General features: G+C 32.8%; 2 protein-coding genes across 3 annotated transcripts; one reads left to right on the top strand and one right to left on the bottom strand.

The window, feature by feature from the left end:
* Window positions 1–4,294: 4,294 nt before the first annotated feature.
* Window positions 4,295–8,393, top strand: DNK (P-loop containing nucleoside triphosphate hydrolases superfamily protein). The gene is made up of 5 exons (XM_068642587.2): window positions 4,295–5,047; window positions 5,607–6,065; window positions 6,352–6,729; window positions 6,808–6,875; window positions 7,975–8,393. The coding sequence occupies exons 1-5, from the start codon at window positions 4,481–4,483 to the stop codon at window positions 8,189–8,191; spliced, it is 1,689 nt and encodes a 562-aa protein (XP_068498688.2). The 5' UTR covers window positions 4,295–4,480; the 3' UTR covers window positions 8,192–8,393.
* A 378-nt stretch (window positions 8,394–8,771) lies between these two features.
* LOC137834563 (O-fucosyltransferase family protein) lies at window positions 8,772–17,300 on the bottom strand. Of its 2 annotated transcripts, none has more exons than XR_016521116.1 (10): window positions 16,469–17,296; window positions 16,169–16,241; window positions 15,845–15,912; window positions 13,920–14,008; window positions 13,267–13,464; window positions 12,086–12,259; window positions 10,823–10,990; window positions 10,086–10,253; window positions 9,780–9,970; window positions 8,772–9,222 (listed from the first exon to the last, which is right to left on the bottom strand). XR_016521116.1 is itself a non-coding variant. In XM_068642586.1 (10 exons), exons 1-10 carry the CDS (start codon window positions 17,219–17,221, stop codon window positions 9,063–9,065), a joined length of 2,073 nt encoding a protein of 690 aa, XP_068498687.1. In that variant the 5' UTR covers window positions 17,222–17,300; the 3' UTR covers window positions 8,772–9,062. The 2 variants fall into 2 exon arrangements, 1 of the variants encoding a protein (XP_068498687.1); XM_068642586.1 differs by having other exon boundaries at window positions 12,055–12,259; window positions 16,469–17,300.
* Between the last annotated feature and the right edge of the window lie 817 nt (window positions 17,301–18,117).

Below are 18,117 nucleotides of genomic sequence, written 5' to 3'. Positions count from 1 at the left end.
GCACTAGTAAAAGAAGACCCTCACAACAGTCACAAAGGACGTGCAATGACTATTTTCTTCCCAATACTGTATATAAAATATCTCTTTGAAGAAGGAAGAAGGAAGAAGGAAGAAAGTCTTCCAACAGGAACAAACACAAAATCATCTTGAGTTAACTTTAGCCTTTATAGTTGTGAGGAAGAACATTGTTCATGTTTAAGAGCAAGCTAAAAGAGTGAATCTATCATGTATTTGTCGTAAGACATAACATCTATTTTATTGAGCAATCTAGAGATTTTTATATCACTTCCTTTGTAAACCTTGACCTTTTTAGTTGGGAGTGACGGTTGTCCAAAAAATACTCAGTAAGAATCAATTGTATTTCAAAGAATATTTAGTCTTAGTCAATAATGATTGTGTTTCAAAAACAACTCAATTTAAACTATTAGTGGTTGTGTTTCAAATAATACTCAACAAATTAAATAGGAGAGACTAAAATTCGAATTATACGTGGAATATTTAGTCTGAAATAGTTTAAGTTTCAAATAATATAAGAGTTTTTAGTTAGGAGGCTTTGGTGGTTGCATTTGGATTTACAATCACATCATAATTATATATACTTTTTAATCTCAAAACATTAAGAAAAAAATAAAATATAGTAATATTTTTAAACTAAAAATAACATATTTTGATTTATAATTTAATTAAAAAATATTTACTTAATTTTAATTGTAGTTTTAGAGAAAATTGAATGTCGAAATCTTGTTAAATAATACTCCACGTATTTTTAGCAAGTGAAGTTTTTTTTTATTTTAAAGTAACATATTTAATAAAATTTAAATAATTGTTTTAAAATATATTGAATTGATATAATTATTATATATTGATATATTAGTAATATAAAAAATTACATTATTATATTATTTTATTTCAAATCAAGTGTTTTGTAATCTTTAATTATTTAATGGTTTTAAGTTGTTTATTCTCTAAAAAAAATATCTAATTTAAAAATTTCACACATTTCATAAATTTTCTCTAAGTCATGAAATCTGACCATATTATATAACATTTTTATTCTACTTTATTATTTGTTTGGTGTTATTTTCTTTGAACAATATTTCTTACTTTATTGTTAATACATAAATTATATTTGTGACAAAGGGGTTATTATCATGCTGACATTCAATGAAAGTGACTTAAATATTATCAATGACTGTGATTTAATTTTTTGTAACCATGTTATTGTATTTTGTGATGTACATAGATGCTTTATAGTTTGAAATATTTTTTAATAATGTAAGTTTATATTTTTATTTATGAATGTGTATCTCATTTCATTGAAAGTTAGTTTCAATATTTCTATCTCATCAAGATAAAACCATGTTTTAAAACTTATTAATAGATCATATAACAGTTAAAAATGCTTTTATAAAAGTTTTAGGATTTAAGGTTTAGAAAATAAGTTAAATAGGTCACTTCTTTAATATAGTTCATAATTTGAATAATTTATATATTTTTAAATTAGGTAATGATATTTTTAATAAATATATTGTAAAAACACTATTTCGTCTTATATTTCATGAAATGAAAACTATATTAAAAAGCTTATATATATAGAGAGAGAGGAATTTGAAGAGTTAACTTTTTTATGAACATCATTACAACAAGTATTTATTTCTGTTACATAAATTTTAGTGTCCTTGTAGAATAAATATTTAATACTTTATTGTATTTAATGAGTTTAATTCAGATAGATTATCTTAATTATTGTATTGGAAGGGAGAATAACTAATTTGAATAATTGGTTAAAATCCATTAAGGAAGATAATTGGTTATGACTGTTCTTTATTCACATTAATTATCTTAATTTAAGAAACTAATTAAAGTTATTGACAACTTTGTTTCGTTCTAAAAAAGCGAAGAGAAATTAAAATATTATTTATTTTCGTGATTTAGATTATAAATTTTAATGTTTAATGGTATGAATTTAAAAGATTTTAAACTGTTAGCTAAATTAGGTTTAAAAATGTTTAGATAAATATATAAAGCAATTTTAATAATAGTTTCTAAATATTATACTCTTATAAAACTATAAAATATTATTGAAAGTCATTTAAGTTACAATTGAGATTAATTGAAGGTGGAATATTTGGGGTTTTCGATTTAATTACACACAGTGACATATTAATAATAATTTTTATATTAGCTAGTAAATAGGATATTTGTTGCTGCATCCCAGGATTTGTTATTGCATCCTCTTTAATTTTAAAATTACAACTTTATGTTTTGTATTTTGTAACAATTATGATTTTTTAAGATGTAAAATTTGAAATAAAAAATTAATTTCATAGTAGTTATGAATTTTGCAAGTACTATTATTAAGTTTTAAGAGTTAAAATTTTGATTGCATAATGGAAAATTTACTAATTGTAAAATCTGTAACATAATCTAAATCCACAACATAATTTTGAAAATATATACGTTCTGAATAAATTGCTCGAAAAATGTATTTTTCACCATCTAAAAATTCAGCAATATTAAAGTAAATAAGTGTGGATTGTGCATTCTAAAAGAGAACATCCAAACTTTTTAAATCGAATATTTGCACTGGAATGAAATTGTTTGATTTAATTACTAACTTTCTTTTTTTCCTTTTGATTTTGTTGAAACTTAGATAGATATATTCCTTATGTTATAATTTTTCATATTCAATTTTTTTTATGTGAAATAACAAAAATCTCTTAAATAAAAGGAATGTGATAAAAATACACTGTGTAATTTCTTTTCTTAAATATTTTTTTTTATTTGGATTTCAGGAACACTTTTTACAATTCTAAACTCTCTTTTACAATGTTTTCGCCGGTTGACTCGCTGGCCGTTGACTTAAACTCCTTCTGTTGAAAAATCTCTCACCTGCAAAGACAAAGGTGTCTTAACGGCTGTTTGCACTCCGACGCTCAAGTCAGTATTAGGACAAAGAAACACCAAGTATATAAAGTAATTTTAGTCTTAGAAACTGTGTACCTTGTTAGGGCTCTTAGCACCCTTTATATAGGTCGAAACTAGAGTTTACCTTTGTGTTGTTACCCATGTCTAGGGTTCCTTGGGGAATGTCCTTGCGCCGCCATTACATAATCTTAGCATAATCTGACACATAGAACTTCCCTTAACTGGAGTGCAACGACTAACAGAGTGCCCGCCTGGGTACCAACTTGTGCACCTAATCTCTGCCGCCATCTGTTCTGAGGGTGCCCTAAGTATTCACGTGCCATGCATGCAACTTCCCTTGGAATCCCTAACCCTAATGGGCCTTAGTGCCTCTAAGGATTACTCACTCGTGTCGTGCCTGAATGCGCTATGCACACCACCTGCATGGATCCCTCGTGACTTAGGTTTTCCTCATATCTGATGTTTTAACTGATAACTTAGTATAATAGGCCCACCTTACGTGGTCCAATATAACTGTTCAGACCGTCGACGTCCGATCTCTCCCTCTTCTGGCGGAGTCTGATGTCGATCTCCAACGTCGATATCTATGGTATCGATATCCGAAGATCGACCAACATCCTGATATGTGTATCTAAAATCCACCTTACGTGACCCATCTTTACTTTCAGGCACTGGTGTGCTATCTGAGATCAGTCAATGAAGTCGATAACCGATGACTGGTCGGTACATTATGTTTTTAAATTTTGTTTTCATTAACGTATTTTTCTGCATTTCAAAATTACACTTTAGAAACACAATAATTCATTCAAAATCTGCTTTACAATAATGTATTTTTTTAATTATGGATTTTTATTTCCATAACTAGGGGTATTTTTGAAAATTCAAAAATTCATTGGATTGGATGCATGTTTCAAAAAGTTGGTGTAAGAAAAATTGGTATGAATTTCATTGTTTCAATTTTATAAATTTAATATTACTAATTTGTATACGTATGTGGTTTAAATAATTTTCCCTTATGTTTAATTAAACATATATATATATATATATTGATTATTACTATCATGCCATTAGTGACACACATATCAATTTAATAACTTTAGTCTATACTATTAAACTCATTAAGAATCCATTAAGTAATTCTTAATATTATTCAAGGACAATGAAATTTGAACACAGGCTTTAAAATTATACAATCTTCTTCCATGATAGATGATAACAGATTTTATTCATAATCCGTTCTTAAGAAAACAGTAAATTGATAGAATAAATAAAAATTAAGATTTTATAAAAAAAAGAAAAACAGGTTTAAAAAAATGTTTAATTAAATAAAAAATGAGTATAAGTTAGATTAGAGTAATTTGATTCCGTTGGACAGTTACAGAATGATCTGAAGTATGGTTTTTCATTGGGGAATGTGAATGGGTATCCAATTTTGTTGGGTAATAGAAAAATAGAAGATTGAGAGAGTGATAACACAACATAACAGTGAAAGAGGCTAAACCTAAAACCCTTCCCGCTCTAACAACTATGAGGAAAACACAGCTTCACTGAAATGCAGAAACTGCTTAACCCTTCTGCTTCTTCTTCTTCTTCTTCATCTTCTCTCCCCTTCTTCTCCATTTCTGTTCTCTCCTTTCCCAAAGTTTCTAACTTTCTACCAATGTCGGCACCGCCGCACCCTCCTCCTGCTGTTTCTTCCCTCTCCGACAAGAAGAAGCCTTTCGCAGCCCTTATGCCCCATCTCTCTTCTCGCTATCTCTCCTTTTCTTCCAATACTTGTTGTGGCTGTAGGCTAAGTCTAAACCCCACCCCCACCAGGACTAACACCCTTCTTCTCCTTAACCACTCCCCCAACCGCTCCCTCTTTTCGGCTTCTCACGGCTCCTTTATCTCCCACTCTCTTCACGGTGTTTCTGTGGAGAGCGACCACGCAAAGGAGAAGAGACCCTTTAGCCTCAGGCTAAATAGGAGGCAAAAGGGTCCTACCCCCTCTTCCTCTCCCGCTCCGTCAAATCCTGATTTGTTGGCCATCCCCGGTGTGGGTCCCAGAAATCTCAGAAAGCTCGTTCAGAAAGGTATCGCTGGTGTTGCCCAACTCAAGCAACTCTACAAGGATAAGGTCTCCCCCTCTCTCTTAAAACGTCTTTCTTCGTTACACATGCTGTTTTAGTGTATCCTGTTCTGGTTGTTTAATGTACAAAATCTTCCCAGGAAATCACTTTTGGAACACCACATTTCTTGGAACACGTTTAAAATATATATATTCCTAGGAACTTGGATAAATTTGTTTTTTCTAAAGTGATTATAGGAATGTTAAGAGTTATCGGAATTATTTTTAAAATTGTCATGCTAATGATAGGAATCTAACGTTCCTAACATTAGATTCATAGGAAAGGTAAAATAAATCTCCTACCAAACGACCCTTTTGTGTTTTTTTTCTCCTTCTGAATTTGGCTATGCTGAGTGTCTTCCAACTCAATTTATAGGAATGGTATTAATAATAAATGCCTCTGCTTGTAGTTATTTGTCCACTCTTGTTCTGTTAAGAGATTAAATAACTACCCCAAGTTCTTATAATCTTATTTTTTAGCTATGAAAGAAGGATAAAGAAATGTTATTTGGATTGTACTGACTATTTCGCAATATTGGTTGTTGTTTGTTTGGGTCATCTGCTGCAGTTCTTTGGCAAATCCAGTGATAAGATGGTTGAGTATCTGCAGAGTTCTATCGGGATAATCCACAAGAACCATGCTGAAAGTATAACTACTTTTATTAAAAAGAGTGTTGATGAGGAGTTGGAAGACAATTCCTCTGCGCAGCATCAGCAGAAGAAGCGCTTAACATTCTGTGTTGAGGGTAATATCAGCGTTGGCAAGACTACCTTCCTTCAGAGAATAGCGAATGAAACTATTGAATTGCGTGACCTTGTTGAGGTTGTTCCTGAACCCATTAACAAGTGGCAGGATGTTGGACCTGACCACTTTAATATTTTGGATGCTTTTTACGCGGAGCCACAAAGGTATGCCTACACCTTTCAGAACTATGTATTTGTTACAAGGGTGATGCAGGAAAGAGAGTCATCTGGTGGAATCAAGCCTCTTCGTCTGATGGAGAGGAGTGTTTTCAGTGACAGAATGGTGAGTGTTTGCCTCTTTGGTATTCTTGATCCCCTCTTTAAATCCTACCTGGCTGTTGATTGTCTATTGGTCTTGTTCCTTTCCTTTGGTTTGGAGTGAGTGTGCTAGTTTACCTTTTTCCTCATTCACCGATGATGCAACTTCTTCTGGATGTCATTTACAAAATAATAGCAACTATTGGATTTGAAGCCACATTTTCTTGCTTTTCTGTTTGATTTTATTAGGAAAGAAACCTGTGCGGTAAAATCTTGATTTTTTTTATCTCACTAGTCACTATTCAATTAAGGTTTTTGTGCGGGCTGTTCATGAAGCCAATTGGATGAATGAGATGGAGATCAGTATTTATGACTCGTGGTTTGATCCTGTCGTGTCTTCTTTGCCTGGACTTATTCCTGATGGTTTTATCTATCTTAGGGCAAGTCCTGATACTTGCCATAAGAGAATGATGTTACGGAAGAGAGAAGAAGAAGGTGGAGTTTCCCTGGACTATCTCCGTGACCTCCATGAAAAGCATGAAAGCTGGTTATTTCCCTTCCAAAGTGGTAATCATGGAGTTTTATCAGTCAATAAGCTACCCCATCACATTGACAACTCTTTACACCCTGATATAAGAGACCGTGTTTTTTATCTGGAAGGTGGTCACATGCATTCAAGCATTCAGAAGGTATAATATTTGGAAATCACGTGTCTGAATTTCTTATTTGCTGGAGTAGATTGGCTTAACCGTTTTAACTACACACAGGTTCCTGCACTGGTTCTGGACTGTGAACCCAATATTGATTTCAGCAAAGATATTGAGGCAAAGAGGCAGTAAGATAAACTATCTCTTACTCATTATTTCATTTTCCTTATCATGCATTATGGATTATGCTTTTCTTCCCTCAGACTTCTTTGCGTATGTTAGAATATTATGACTCTTATCGTCCCAAGGAGTCTTATTATTATGTTTGGATTGTTTTTTAGCTGAGCTCGTACTAGCTGTATGCTATGTCCTAAAGGTTAATGTGTTATTTTACATGCTTCTAAACTTTTAAATATTAAACATACTGGTAGTTTTGTTGGTTCTTTGGCAAACTTTGTAAATGCGTTTAATGTTCAGAAACCTGTACATACACAATTAAAATTAATATATGTTGAACAATTTTTGTGCTACATTGGTACACTACTTTTCTGGTGGATGTGAGCATGAATTTTATGCAGTAGTCATGATGTAACTGGCCAATAAAGCATCTGGAAAAAATAACTACTTTCTCTGAATCTATAAACCTAAGGTAAATGGTTCAATTCAAACTTATTTATTCACTTCTCTAGACACTAAACGGGTTTTATTCACTTGCCTTGTATTGTGTGTATCGTTCGATTGTTTCATCCCTAGAATATACGGGAGGGGTATATCAATATGTAATATACGTGTCCTGTAACTTACAACTAGGATTAGTGTTTTATAAATGGTTGTTTTGCATCTTGCTAATAAGATAATTTTGTTTAGCCAATAATGGATCTGCAGGACTATTTGGTAATCAACAACTGGGTCTGTGCTTACTTTCTTTGTCCTTCTGCTATTAGGCATAATTCCCAAACCTTTACCACTGTCAATTAATTAATTATTTGCTTTCCACGCAAATTTTGCACTTCTTTATGTTAATGTCACTCTTCACTAGCAAATCTTTAACTTGTCACTGCTTCTTTATAATAATGGTTGTGGTGAGTGAAACGTTACATTTTCTGTAATTGATATATCTGGAAGTAAAGGTAAGGTCTCCTTTAACAAGTAAATTCTTGTGATTTTACAATACTAGTTTTTAGAATTCCAATGGCGAGAGATTTATGCATGAAAATGCATTGAATTAGAACTATTTATCTATTGATTCTTAATGCATTGCAATTTTTTGTTTTGCCTGTGGTGCAGATATGCACGCCAAGTTGCAGAGTTTTTTGAATTTGTGAAGAAAAAGCAAGAGGTTCCATCCAAGGAAGGTGTTGAAGATGCGAGAAATAGCCAAGCCCAACGAAAGTTGATGCTACCTCATGAGGGTGGACTGTGGCTACCAGATGGAAAGCCTTTTCCCCAGGAAGCCCTCAGACCTTTGGACTTCAGACGAGCAATGTCATTCATGTCTGGCTAGTGGCTGCTAAACCTTGTGATTCTGGCCAAAGATATACTAATGCCCCCTTGTTGACATGTTCAGCTTTTTCTTGCATGTAAAAATGGTTTAACTCTGGACCTTGACTGATGTAAAATAGTGGTGGTATTTATGGTTGCCTAACGTTTTCCTGACACACTAGTCTTGTTTCTGTGATTAGCAAAGTGGTCTTTAGAATGTATTATTCTCTTGAGCATATAATTTTCTCCCCTTTGTGTTTATATCGCCATATGTTCTACGCGTCCCAATTAAAGAACGAAGTTGGTGTGTTTCAAAGAAAGTATACGAATGTCAGATTTGTCGGAAGGAATAATGCATTGTGAGAGATTGGGTTAGATGTCTCGTTAATTGTCATCAAGTGTAAGTTATAACTTTTTCAGACGATTGAGTATAGTACAATGAACAATGAGCACGAAATAGGGTTAGGTATGTGTCACTATAAATAATACCCACCAAGACTTTTCAGTGGCCCATATTATACTGCTCATTGATTCATTATTTCCCTTATTACATGGTTGAGCGTAACAAATTGGTTGCAATTGATAAGAATGGTCTCAAGGAATTGGATACATAATTGGCCATCGTTGATATTATTTATGACTTGCGACATGAAGCAGCTTGGCTCAGTGAATTAAATTGCAACAGCTCAAGATAATGACGTGCAATTTCTATCTGAGTTTACAATGAATCTCATGTACAATGAATCCCGTGTACATATACAATAATTACGATTATGATTTCACAGCTAATATTTGAACTAGAAAATAAAAAAGGTAATGGTACAAAATAAATTACAAGCATTGAACAGTTTGATCTCCTAAAGACAATTCCTCTACACTTCTAGCTTCATATATTACGTCGTGTTAGCGTTTTCCCTTTTTAGTTCTGCCTGTTTACACATGCAATCTGGCATGGGAAAAGTATATACAGATCCACCAACCTTTTTCAACTCGGTTCCCTTTTGATCACTATGACGAAGCATGTCTTTCATTTGCTGCTTGAATTCTTCCCATCTGCCAAATCAGTAAAAAATTCTAGTGACTTTATAACGAGTACAGAAACTATCCAGGTATCAAAATATAGGGTAAGAATCAGATGGGTAACATCGACATTTCAGACGAGAAAATAAATGATAAACATTTACATCTATTTGAAAACTGATATTAATTAATAGTCAGAAAGCAGACAAATCTAAAAGGTGAAACTCCTGTTCGTCCTACTAACGAAAATTATTGAGCTCATCTTTCATCGTTGTTTGCTGAACTTCGTGTCCCATGGAGCGCTTTATTCCCTTATTAGATTTAGTTCAATGTTTTTTAGAAAAATAATTATTGATATAGGTCTGTATAATGTAAATACATTCTGTAGTTATTATAAGAAAGACTATTCAGTATTTCCTCTTTCATGTATACATTATATTAGGATTATCAAATATAGAGGTAATTTTTCTCTTATTAGGGTAACCATATTCTAGAAAAATAAACTTCATCTCCTAATTAAATATTTTACTGTTTGAATAAAAAGGCAATTGCAAAAGCAAATATAAACCAGGAAATGGTCAAAGTTGTACCTTATATTAGGATTGTCGAACAATAGAGCCAATTTTCTCTTGTCAGGTTTTATTGTCTTTGCATGCCCACCATACATATAGCGCCTGTGACCCATCAAGAAGTGGGGAAAATTCCCACCCTGTGTTGTAACAAATACTTCACTGTGAAGGCAAACAGTATAATCAAGAGCGGCCAACCTAGTCGAATGCCCCTACATCATAAACATATGCATTACAGAAATAGTTTTTTTTTCCCCCTTGAATCACCTTTCATTGCCATAAAGTATAAAATGATTTTTTGTTAACAAGCATAGACCACTTCAATACCATAAATTGAGCAAGCTCTTCTGGTGTTGCCAGTGTATTCTTGGTTTGTAATCGTGGAAACATCTGTTTAAGAGGTGCCATGTACTTTTGTTCTTTATAAATTTTTCCTGCTGCAACATATACTGAGGTTGTGTTATCAAAACCCATGCCTCTAAGCATCAATCCCACCTACAGCATCAAACAAAATGAGGCATGAAAACTATAAGATAAGACCCACTTTTCATTTCATATGGTATCGCTTGTAGATGCCGCAACTCTTTTTTTTCCATTTCATCCTTAATATCTTTGATAGTTAATACTTTTATTTGGTTTATTTCCTTTCAATGATTTGCTGGTGTGGTAATGCACAATCATTGAAATAGGGTGGTAGAGAGGTTGGTAACAGTTTTTTTCTTGCAGCTGTGCGATTTGTAACTGCCCAATGCATCCTGTGCTGGTTGCGTTTTGGAAGGGAGAGATTACCACCAAAATATTGTTCTCACAATCCCATTTCTAAACTCTTATCCTTGAACACCCGAATCATTCCAACCTTTTAATTCCCTTGCCCATTGGATATCCATCTTTTCTATCAATGAAAAAAAGCACAACTGTACAGCCAAAGCACAAGCAACATATAATTTTGAAAACTGGTATTGTCCTTTTATTTTCCCAAAGGATATTAAACAGCACAATTATGGGGAAAAGAAATGGAAACGATGAAGAACCCCAACAAAGGACAAGAATCTGTAACTGCATACCTCTAATGGAGTCAATGGGCATCTTCCATCCACACGATTAACACCAGGCTTTATTATCCTATGCTTTCTTTTGAATTTACCTCGCCAACTCCTTTCACGAGCAATATCCATTTCATGTTTCTCCTCCTCCCCTCCATCATACTCACAGCATGAAAATGCAACCATATCCTTTATACAGAGAAAAAACAATTATAATAAATAATATACAATTACTGCAAAACTAAATAGCCAAAACACATAACACACATAAAATTGACAATATAGCCTATTTATAAATAATTTGTAAAACATAGCAGCAAAAGGTAACTGATGGATATGAAATCATGCAGTAATACATATAGTCAATTCCAATCAGTGAACGAATACTAAATGCTAAAATGAATTACTATATCTAGATATAAGGGAAAATCATATAAATATCCTAAATTATCCCAAACTTTATTTATTCCACATCATTATCCTCCTGTGCTAGAACTCTATTCTGCAGAGGTAAACATCTTTTAGCATTTCAAGAGGCTCAGCAAGAAAAATACTACATCCCCTTATCTGCAATTTAGGAGAGCAATAGAGAAGTCTCATGCAGGCTTATTCATTGCTCAGAACAGCGTATCCACAAGAGAGTGATGCAGGCAACTCCTCTGGTATTTGATGGTGTGCAGAGACCATTACATGCCTCCTGGATTTGATTTTGTATAATTCACTGAACACCCCCCAGAGGGATTTCAGAGAAGATACAGAAATTTAAGACTCTAAATGAGCTCATTTCAGCAGTTTTCTATAACAGAAGAAGACATTGGCACAGTTTTCCCTGTTCTTGGTTTGTGCTTAGCATTCAGTGAATGGAAAAAAGAATATTCCAGGCACACATAAGTGCTTGACCAATTTATAGAAAATTGCCAGGCAAAAGGCTTCTGGTGCAACATATAGTTTGAACATGCAGGACAAGGCTCTGAATATCAATTGATGTAGAACCAAGGGGGTGAAACATGGGAAATTAAAGGTTCAAAATAGCTTGTTTATCAATAATTTGCAAAAGAGACCGACATCAAGTGATCAATATTGTGTTTATAAGTCACAATTGGAAAGTAGGCATATAGTCAACCTTGCTTCAAATATCAAAGCTAAAATATAATGATATATCTATGGGTGTGGTAAAATCCTTAAACTATCAAAAGTGCAATACTGAATCTAGTAAATCCAAAAACATAAGTACAGAGACACTAGAAAAACACCTCCTCAAAACGAAGATGCACTGAAACATACTTTCCTCCACTTTGGGAGCTATGTTTAATCATCCGATCAACCATGCTTTCCGCAAGTGCTTGTATAGGTTCGGAAAATCTAAGAGCTCCAAAGTTGGCAAAGCACCTAAGTCTTTGGATTTTTGAGGGTACTGCTTGAGCTAATCTGTTGGAGAAAGGTGCAATGCGAACAGCCCTGTGACAAGCACGAGCAAAGTCCTCTTAGGAGCCATGCACAATATATGGCAAACTGGCTGTATGGAAATGAAGAACAGTGATCATAATAATAATAATAAGAGATCAGAACAAATTCAACAAGACCAGCCTTGCATTTGTTCCAGACAGAAGGCGAGCCACAAAACCTACGACTTTTTAAGCAAGTAGATTTTAAATTCAACTACTCAAACTTTCATACAATGTTATCAATACTGCATATCTACTTTTATGTTGTAAATGTGTGTTTGCATAAGCCTAAGTGATTCCAGATTTCGGAAGAGATTATCACCATGTAATCAGAAAATTGTATGACAGCAAATTATTTATCAAACCAGAGTGAGACTAAGATGACAAGGAACCGAATTATAGCACAATTCAGGCACATCTATCAAAAGAATCAACATTAGAGCATAGGAGAAAACTTTGTTGTTGGAATACCTAAGTGAATGATCCCTAACGTCTCTTTTTTATATATACTGTCAGAATGGGGGGTCATGTACAGCATGCTAATAAAAAATGCAGCAAAAGTCAGTGAAGTAGTATTACTATATATGGCTACCAGGTCAACAGGGACACTGTACAGTAATGAGCTGTTACTTGTTAGGGACCAAAAATCAGGTCTTTATTTTTATTGTTTGGGATTTTATTTACATTAATGAATTTGAAGAGTTCCCATTCTTCCTGTGATGACATGCCAATTTAAGAAGTCAATGATTCAGTAATCAAAGTATCGGTGAATAAAGAGATTTGATTTGATCTATGGAAACTCAAGCAGCCAAATGCGATGAAATTATTTTTCAGTTGTGAATAATACATATGTTTCTATCTTATTTGGCTTCCATTTTACATCTTTATCATATGAAAATATATGTTAATTACTATTGAGAATAACTAAACTTAATGGAAAAAAAGACAATAAAAATTAAAAAACAGCATTAGAACTGGAAGCCAACCAATGGTGAGAAAAAAAGATAGAGAGGCACACACCCCATTTCCAAAAGCCGAGGAAGGACCTTCTGAAGATAGTGAGCTGAACTGGACCAACCTTTTACTCTAAGATTGACAATATTACTTATGTTATTGTCAAATCGTTCGAGTACATCAACAGGGAGTTCTTTCACCACATGTACATGATTTCCAAGTGATTGTATGAAGAAATTTTCATCAAAAATGTCACCAAAATAGCTGCCAGATATCAAGATGAAGCATAAGATTATAATACATGAATAGCATCCCTAAGTAGTAGAACTCTAAGAAATAAATTGAGATAAAATATGAGAACTTTTGTATGTATCTCATATTCTGATCTCATAAACTATGCAAGCAGTGCATATATACAGAGAAGCTCTAACAGACTTTGATGAGCTGGCAACAATTAACGTCATTTTAACTAACTTTGGTGAGCTGGTAATAACTAACAACAGCTTTAATAAACAAACTATGCTGAATTGGTCGAGAGCCAGTCAGCTTACTACATAAAGAAGAATAACTCTGTTACTCTAATTGCATGGGTTATAAAATTACCTTTCCATTAACTTTGATTGCACAAGATATATGTACATATTACTATTATTAGTCAATTTTAATGTACAGTAATTATGTCACCAATTTTAAAATTAAGCATAACAAAAGCAAATTACCTTGAGTCTCGCCATACACTATTTAAATGAAATATAGGAATAAGAAGAGTTGCATTTAGTAGTCCGGCCACAGCAACAGCATCACATATCTGCATAAAGATTAGTAATAGTAAGTATCAAAACAATAAGGGCATATGATGCAAAGTAGATAGCAATTTGCAGTATCAATGTCCTTCATCTAAATTCATTAACTGTGTTAGCCTGACAGTATATCACCATACTTCCATTCAGAGAAAAATGACACTAGGACAAACATTAGGAGAAAAATATACACCAACCTCATAAAGCCCTCTAGATATAACTCATTAGGTACCTATTTACAAAACAAATTACTGTTGAAGAAAATAACCATTAACAGCATTCCAATCCCTTCTGCGACCTACATGATTCAAATTCCCTTGCACCCATTCACAAGGGACTTATTGCATGTTTAATATACAGAATGGTGATTCCATGAGATGAAAATGGAATGACATGCAAGCAAACTATGGTGATTCCATTACAGTTTGCTACATGCAAGCAAAAACATAAACAAGGAACATTCAGGTTTATTTATTTATTATTTATTTACAAGCAAACTATTGTGCAAAAAAGAAGAGCAATATTATTACTTGCGAGGATGTGCGTTTATAACTCATTTGCACTAAATAATTCTCTAGTATTAACTATAATTGAATAACTTGAGTTTCCTGTAACTGCCTTAATTTGACAGTTATAAATAACTTCTCTTGAGTCTGTGCTGTAATATAAATACTTGTGTAAACATAGAGAGTTGTTACAAAAAAGACTCAGAGTTAGTAGTAAACGTCTAACCAAGGCAGTTACAATAGACTCAAGGTATTCTACTGCAGTTAAGACTGGGGAATTATTTAGTACCAGAAGTGACTTTTTTTCCTCATATAGCACTATTTCCCCATTTGTTATTAATAAACAACTTCAATTTCTATATAATCTGTGTGTCCATTACCAATTAATACTAATTGACTTTGTTTTTTTTTAAATTATGCTTTGTATTTTTTACTTGAAATTAACATGATTACATCATCAATAATAATAAAAATAAATACTAATTTATGTTTATAAATTCAACTTTTATGTTGTTGCAGGGTTTAATTTTTTATTTTCTTCATTCTTACAAAAAAAACTAAATTTTAAACTAAATATTTTTAATTTATTACATTTTATTTTTATTTTGTAAAAGCTCATTTCTTTCTTCAATAATTATATTTCTAACTATTTTAAACATTAAAAATATTTATTTATTTTTACAACCAATACATTTATTTTTTAATGCATCCAAAATTAAAATTATTAATTCTTTTTAATTTTTTAATTCCTTTTTACTTTTTATTTTATTTTATTTTATTGGTTCCTAAGTTTATTTTTATTCTATTTTATATTTATTTTTTCTTTTCGTTCACTCTAGACAAAAAAAAAATAAAAAATTCTAAAAACACCATCTCCAGAAACCAAATTCTAAGAGTTTTTTTTTTCCAAAATACAAAAATGAAACCATGGGAAGAAAGGGCAAACAAAATGATGCTAGTGAAATAAAAACAAAAGAGTGCTGGATGAGGAAATAAAAGTGGAAACTATCTGATAAAAAAAAGTCACAAGAAGTAAAGGAAAGAAAAAGTTATTCAAAGTCATTTTATAAAATAGAACGATTTTTCTCAGTTCATAGAGCAATGAATCTCAATCCTATCTCTCAATGAGGAAATGGTATTCTATGCTTCATTCATGGTTCTATATAATGAGACCTAGAATTGAATTAACCTTCTATGATCATTATTTTCCGCATAGAAAAAGGGAATCCCTCATTACATGGAATGGAATCACCATTCCTATGTACCGAACATGATATAAGAATTCCAGATAAATAAACCAGTAAAATATAAAATCTTTGGTTTCATCAATAGGCATACCGACAAGCGTTGCTGATTCAATCCACCATTTGCTTCAATTATAAGGAACCCATTTGACTTTGGCAATTCTAAGTCGAAAAAACAACATGAGAAAAGATGGCAAGAAAAGGGTAAGCAAATTCCTTCAACAAAGAGAACAAGGACACATAATAAAATAAATAATCAAGATTCCATAAGTAAATGTGAAGTTGAAAATAAATTGAATGAGTGAGAGATGAACACCAAAGAAACAAAACAGACTAAAAGAGATAATACAAAATATGCAACAACCAACTAAAACAAATTTTGAAGATTGTACAATTAGTCATCCAGAGAAGAAACCACCTGCTTCGGGAACGCTTCTGTTAGCACAAGGCCTCCACTCTCTAAGCTCTATACTACTCCATGCTTTCATCAACTGCATGATTTCCATCCCAGATTCTCAGTCAATTAGTTCCAGTTGCAAAAACAGAACAACATATTGATCACCAATATAAACAAAAACAGTACAGCAGAGCTCAATCTCTTTTACAGCAATGGTAAGAATCATGGGAATCAGTTGTTTTCAATTTCAAATGTGGAATGAAGTAACACAAGACAGTACTACAGGAAGCTGAAAAAGGAAAAAAAAAAAAGATCAAGTACCACATTGCATGTTCCATTATTAGCATTGCCAGCCTCAGCCTCCATGAAAGGCCATAGCTTTTCGAAGACCTGAGGACTTCTATAAACAGAACCAGGAGGAGCACGCTTGTGTACAAGAACGACACCATTCTTTATACTGACAACATCGAAGCTGAAGGAACCCATATACAGCAACATTCCGGAAATGTACAACAAAGGCGCAAACAGAAGCAAACCTCGCCTTCTGAAAACTGCCGACATAAGAATAAAGACCAATTTCTCCATGGAATTGCTCTCCGCAGACAAATCCCAGTTTCCGTTCTTGCTCCGGCCGTGGCGGAACCGCGGCGACGACGGCGGCGACCGCGCTGCTCCACCCAGGCGGCTGTAACCGTGCATTTGGATTTGAGAAATTGAGATCCGCCAAGGAGATCCCAGATTGAGCTTCAAAAGGTTGGATTGGAGAAAGACATTGGATGAATTTGAGTGCAGGAGAATGCAGAGCGCGTGCGTGTGGTAGAAAGGGGAAAGGAAAGGAATGGCGAAAATTGGGCCTTTTTTGTTTCCTTTGGAAAAAAAAAAAAGGAGAAAATAAAATTCCGAGAAAAGGGAAAGGGTGTTGTGTTTGTCGGTAAAGAATGAGCGAGAAAGAAGGTAGCGAGTGTGAGCGTGTGAGAAAGAAGAAAGAGTCTGGTTTTGGTCTTGTGTCTGAAGCAAAGAAGGAGCACTAAAGATGATCACGTGCAATCTGCGTGCTTGCTTCTCCAGGTACATTTACGTTTCCTATGAATATTAATTAATAATGATTTTCTTTTAGTATCTTTTAATATTAACTTGTACTTTAGCTTCACATATTTGGCAATTGTTTCTGCCACTATATAACTCCACCCAAAAAGGAAAAAACCAAATATACCCTTAAAAAGTACTATATAGCTTCACATATCCTCTTTTCTGGAATACAATAATTTCTTCCAGATAATTTTTTTCAAAATATATTATTTTCAGTTTTGGATATTTTTATCTGGAATGGGATTTTGATTTTTTTTCTGGATTTTTATATCAGAAACACAAAAATCTATTCTGGATTTATTTTTCCAGAATGCATTACTTTCAATTCTGGATTTTCATTTCCAGAATAAAGGATATTTTTGGAATTTTTAAAATTATGTTGAGTGCAAGTTCAAAAGTGTTAGGTGTAGGGAGCATTTGCCCACATATTTATACTCCTTCACTCCACTTCTAGGAGTATACCTCATATAGTATATTGTTTGGACAAAAAAAGAAAAAAACACATAATAATCATATAAACAACAGTGCAATGTTCAAATTTTTAACATACAATTATTAAACAATATATAGTAATTAACAATGTAGCTAATAAATTTTTATGGCTATTAAAAAAAATTCCAATTATGAGAAAAGACAAATATATATTTTAATGAATCAAGAAACGTTAGATGAATGTTACAAATATTAAAAGAAAGTTAGATGAATGCTACAAATATTAAAAAAAAGTGCTGGACACCTAATAGTTCAGACAACAATGTTATCTGTAGACATAGTTTTATAATATACATTATTATAAATAGACAATTTATTTTGTATATATGAGATCTAAAATAAAAAAAAAAGAATAAAAATAGTTGATCAAAACACTCTTATATTTATAT

Source organism: Phaseolus vulgaris, chromosome 5, assembly GCF_051622355.1.
Source record: "Phaseolus vulgaris cultivar YP4 chromosome 5, ASM5162235v1, whole genome shotgun sequence".
Taxonomy (NCBI): domain Eukaryota; kingdom Viridiplantae; phylum Streptophyta; class Magnoliopsida; order Fabales; family Fabaceae; genus Phaseolus; species Phaseolus vulgaris.
This window is presented reverse-complemented; position numbering and strand designations above follow the sequence as displayed.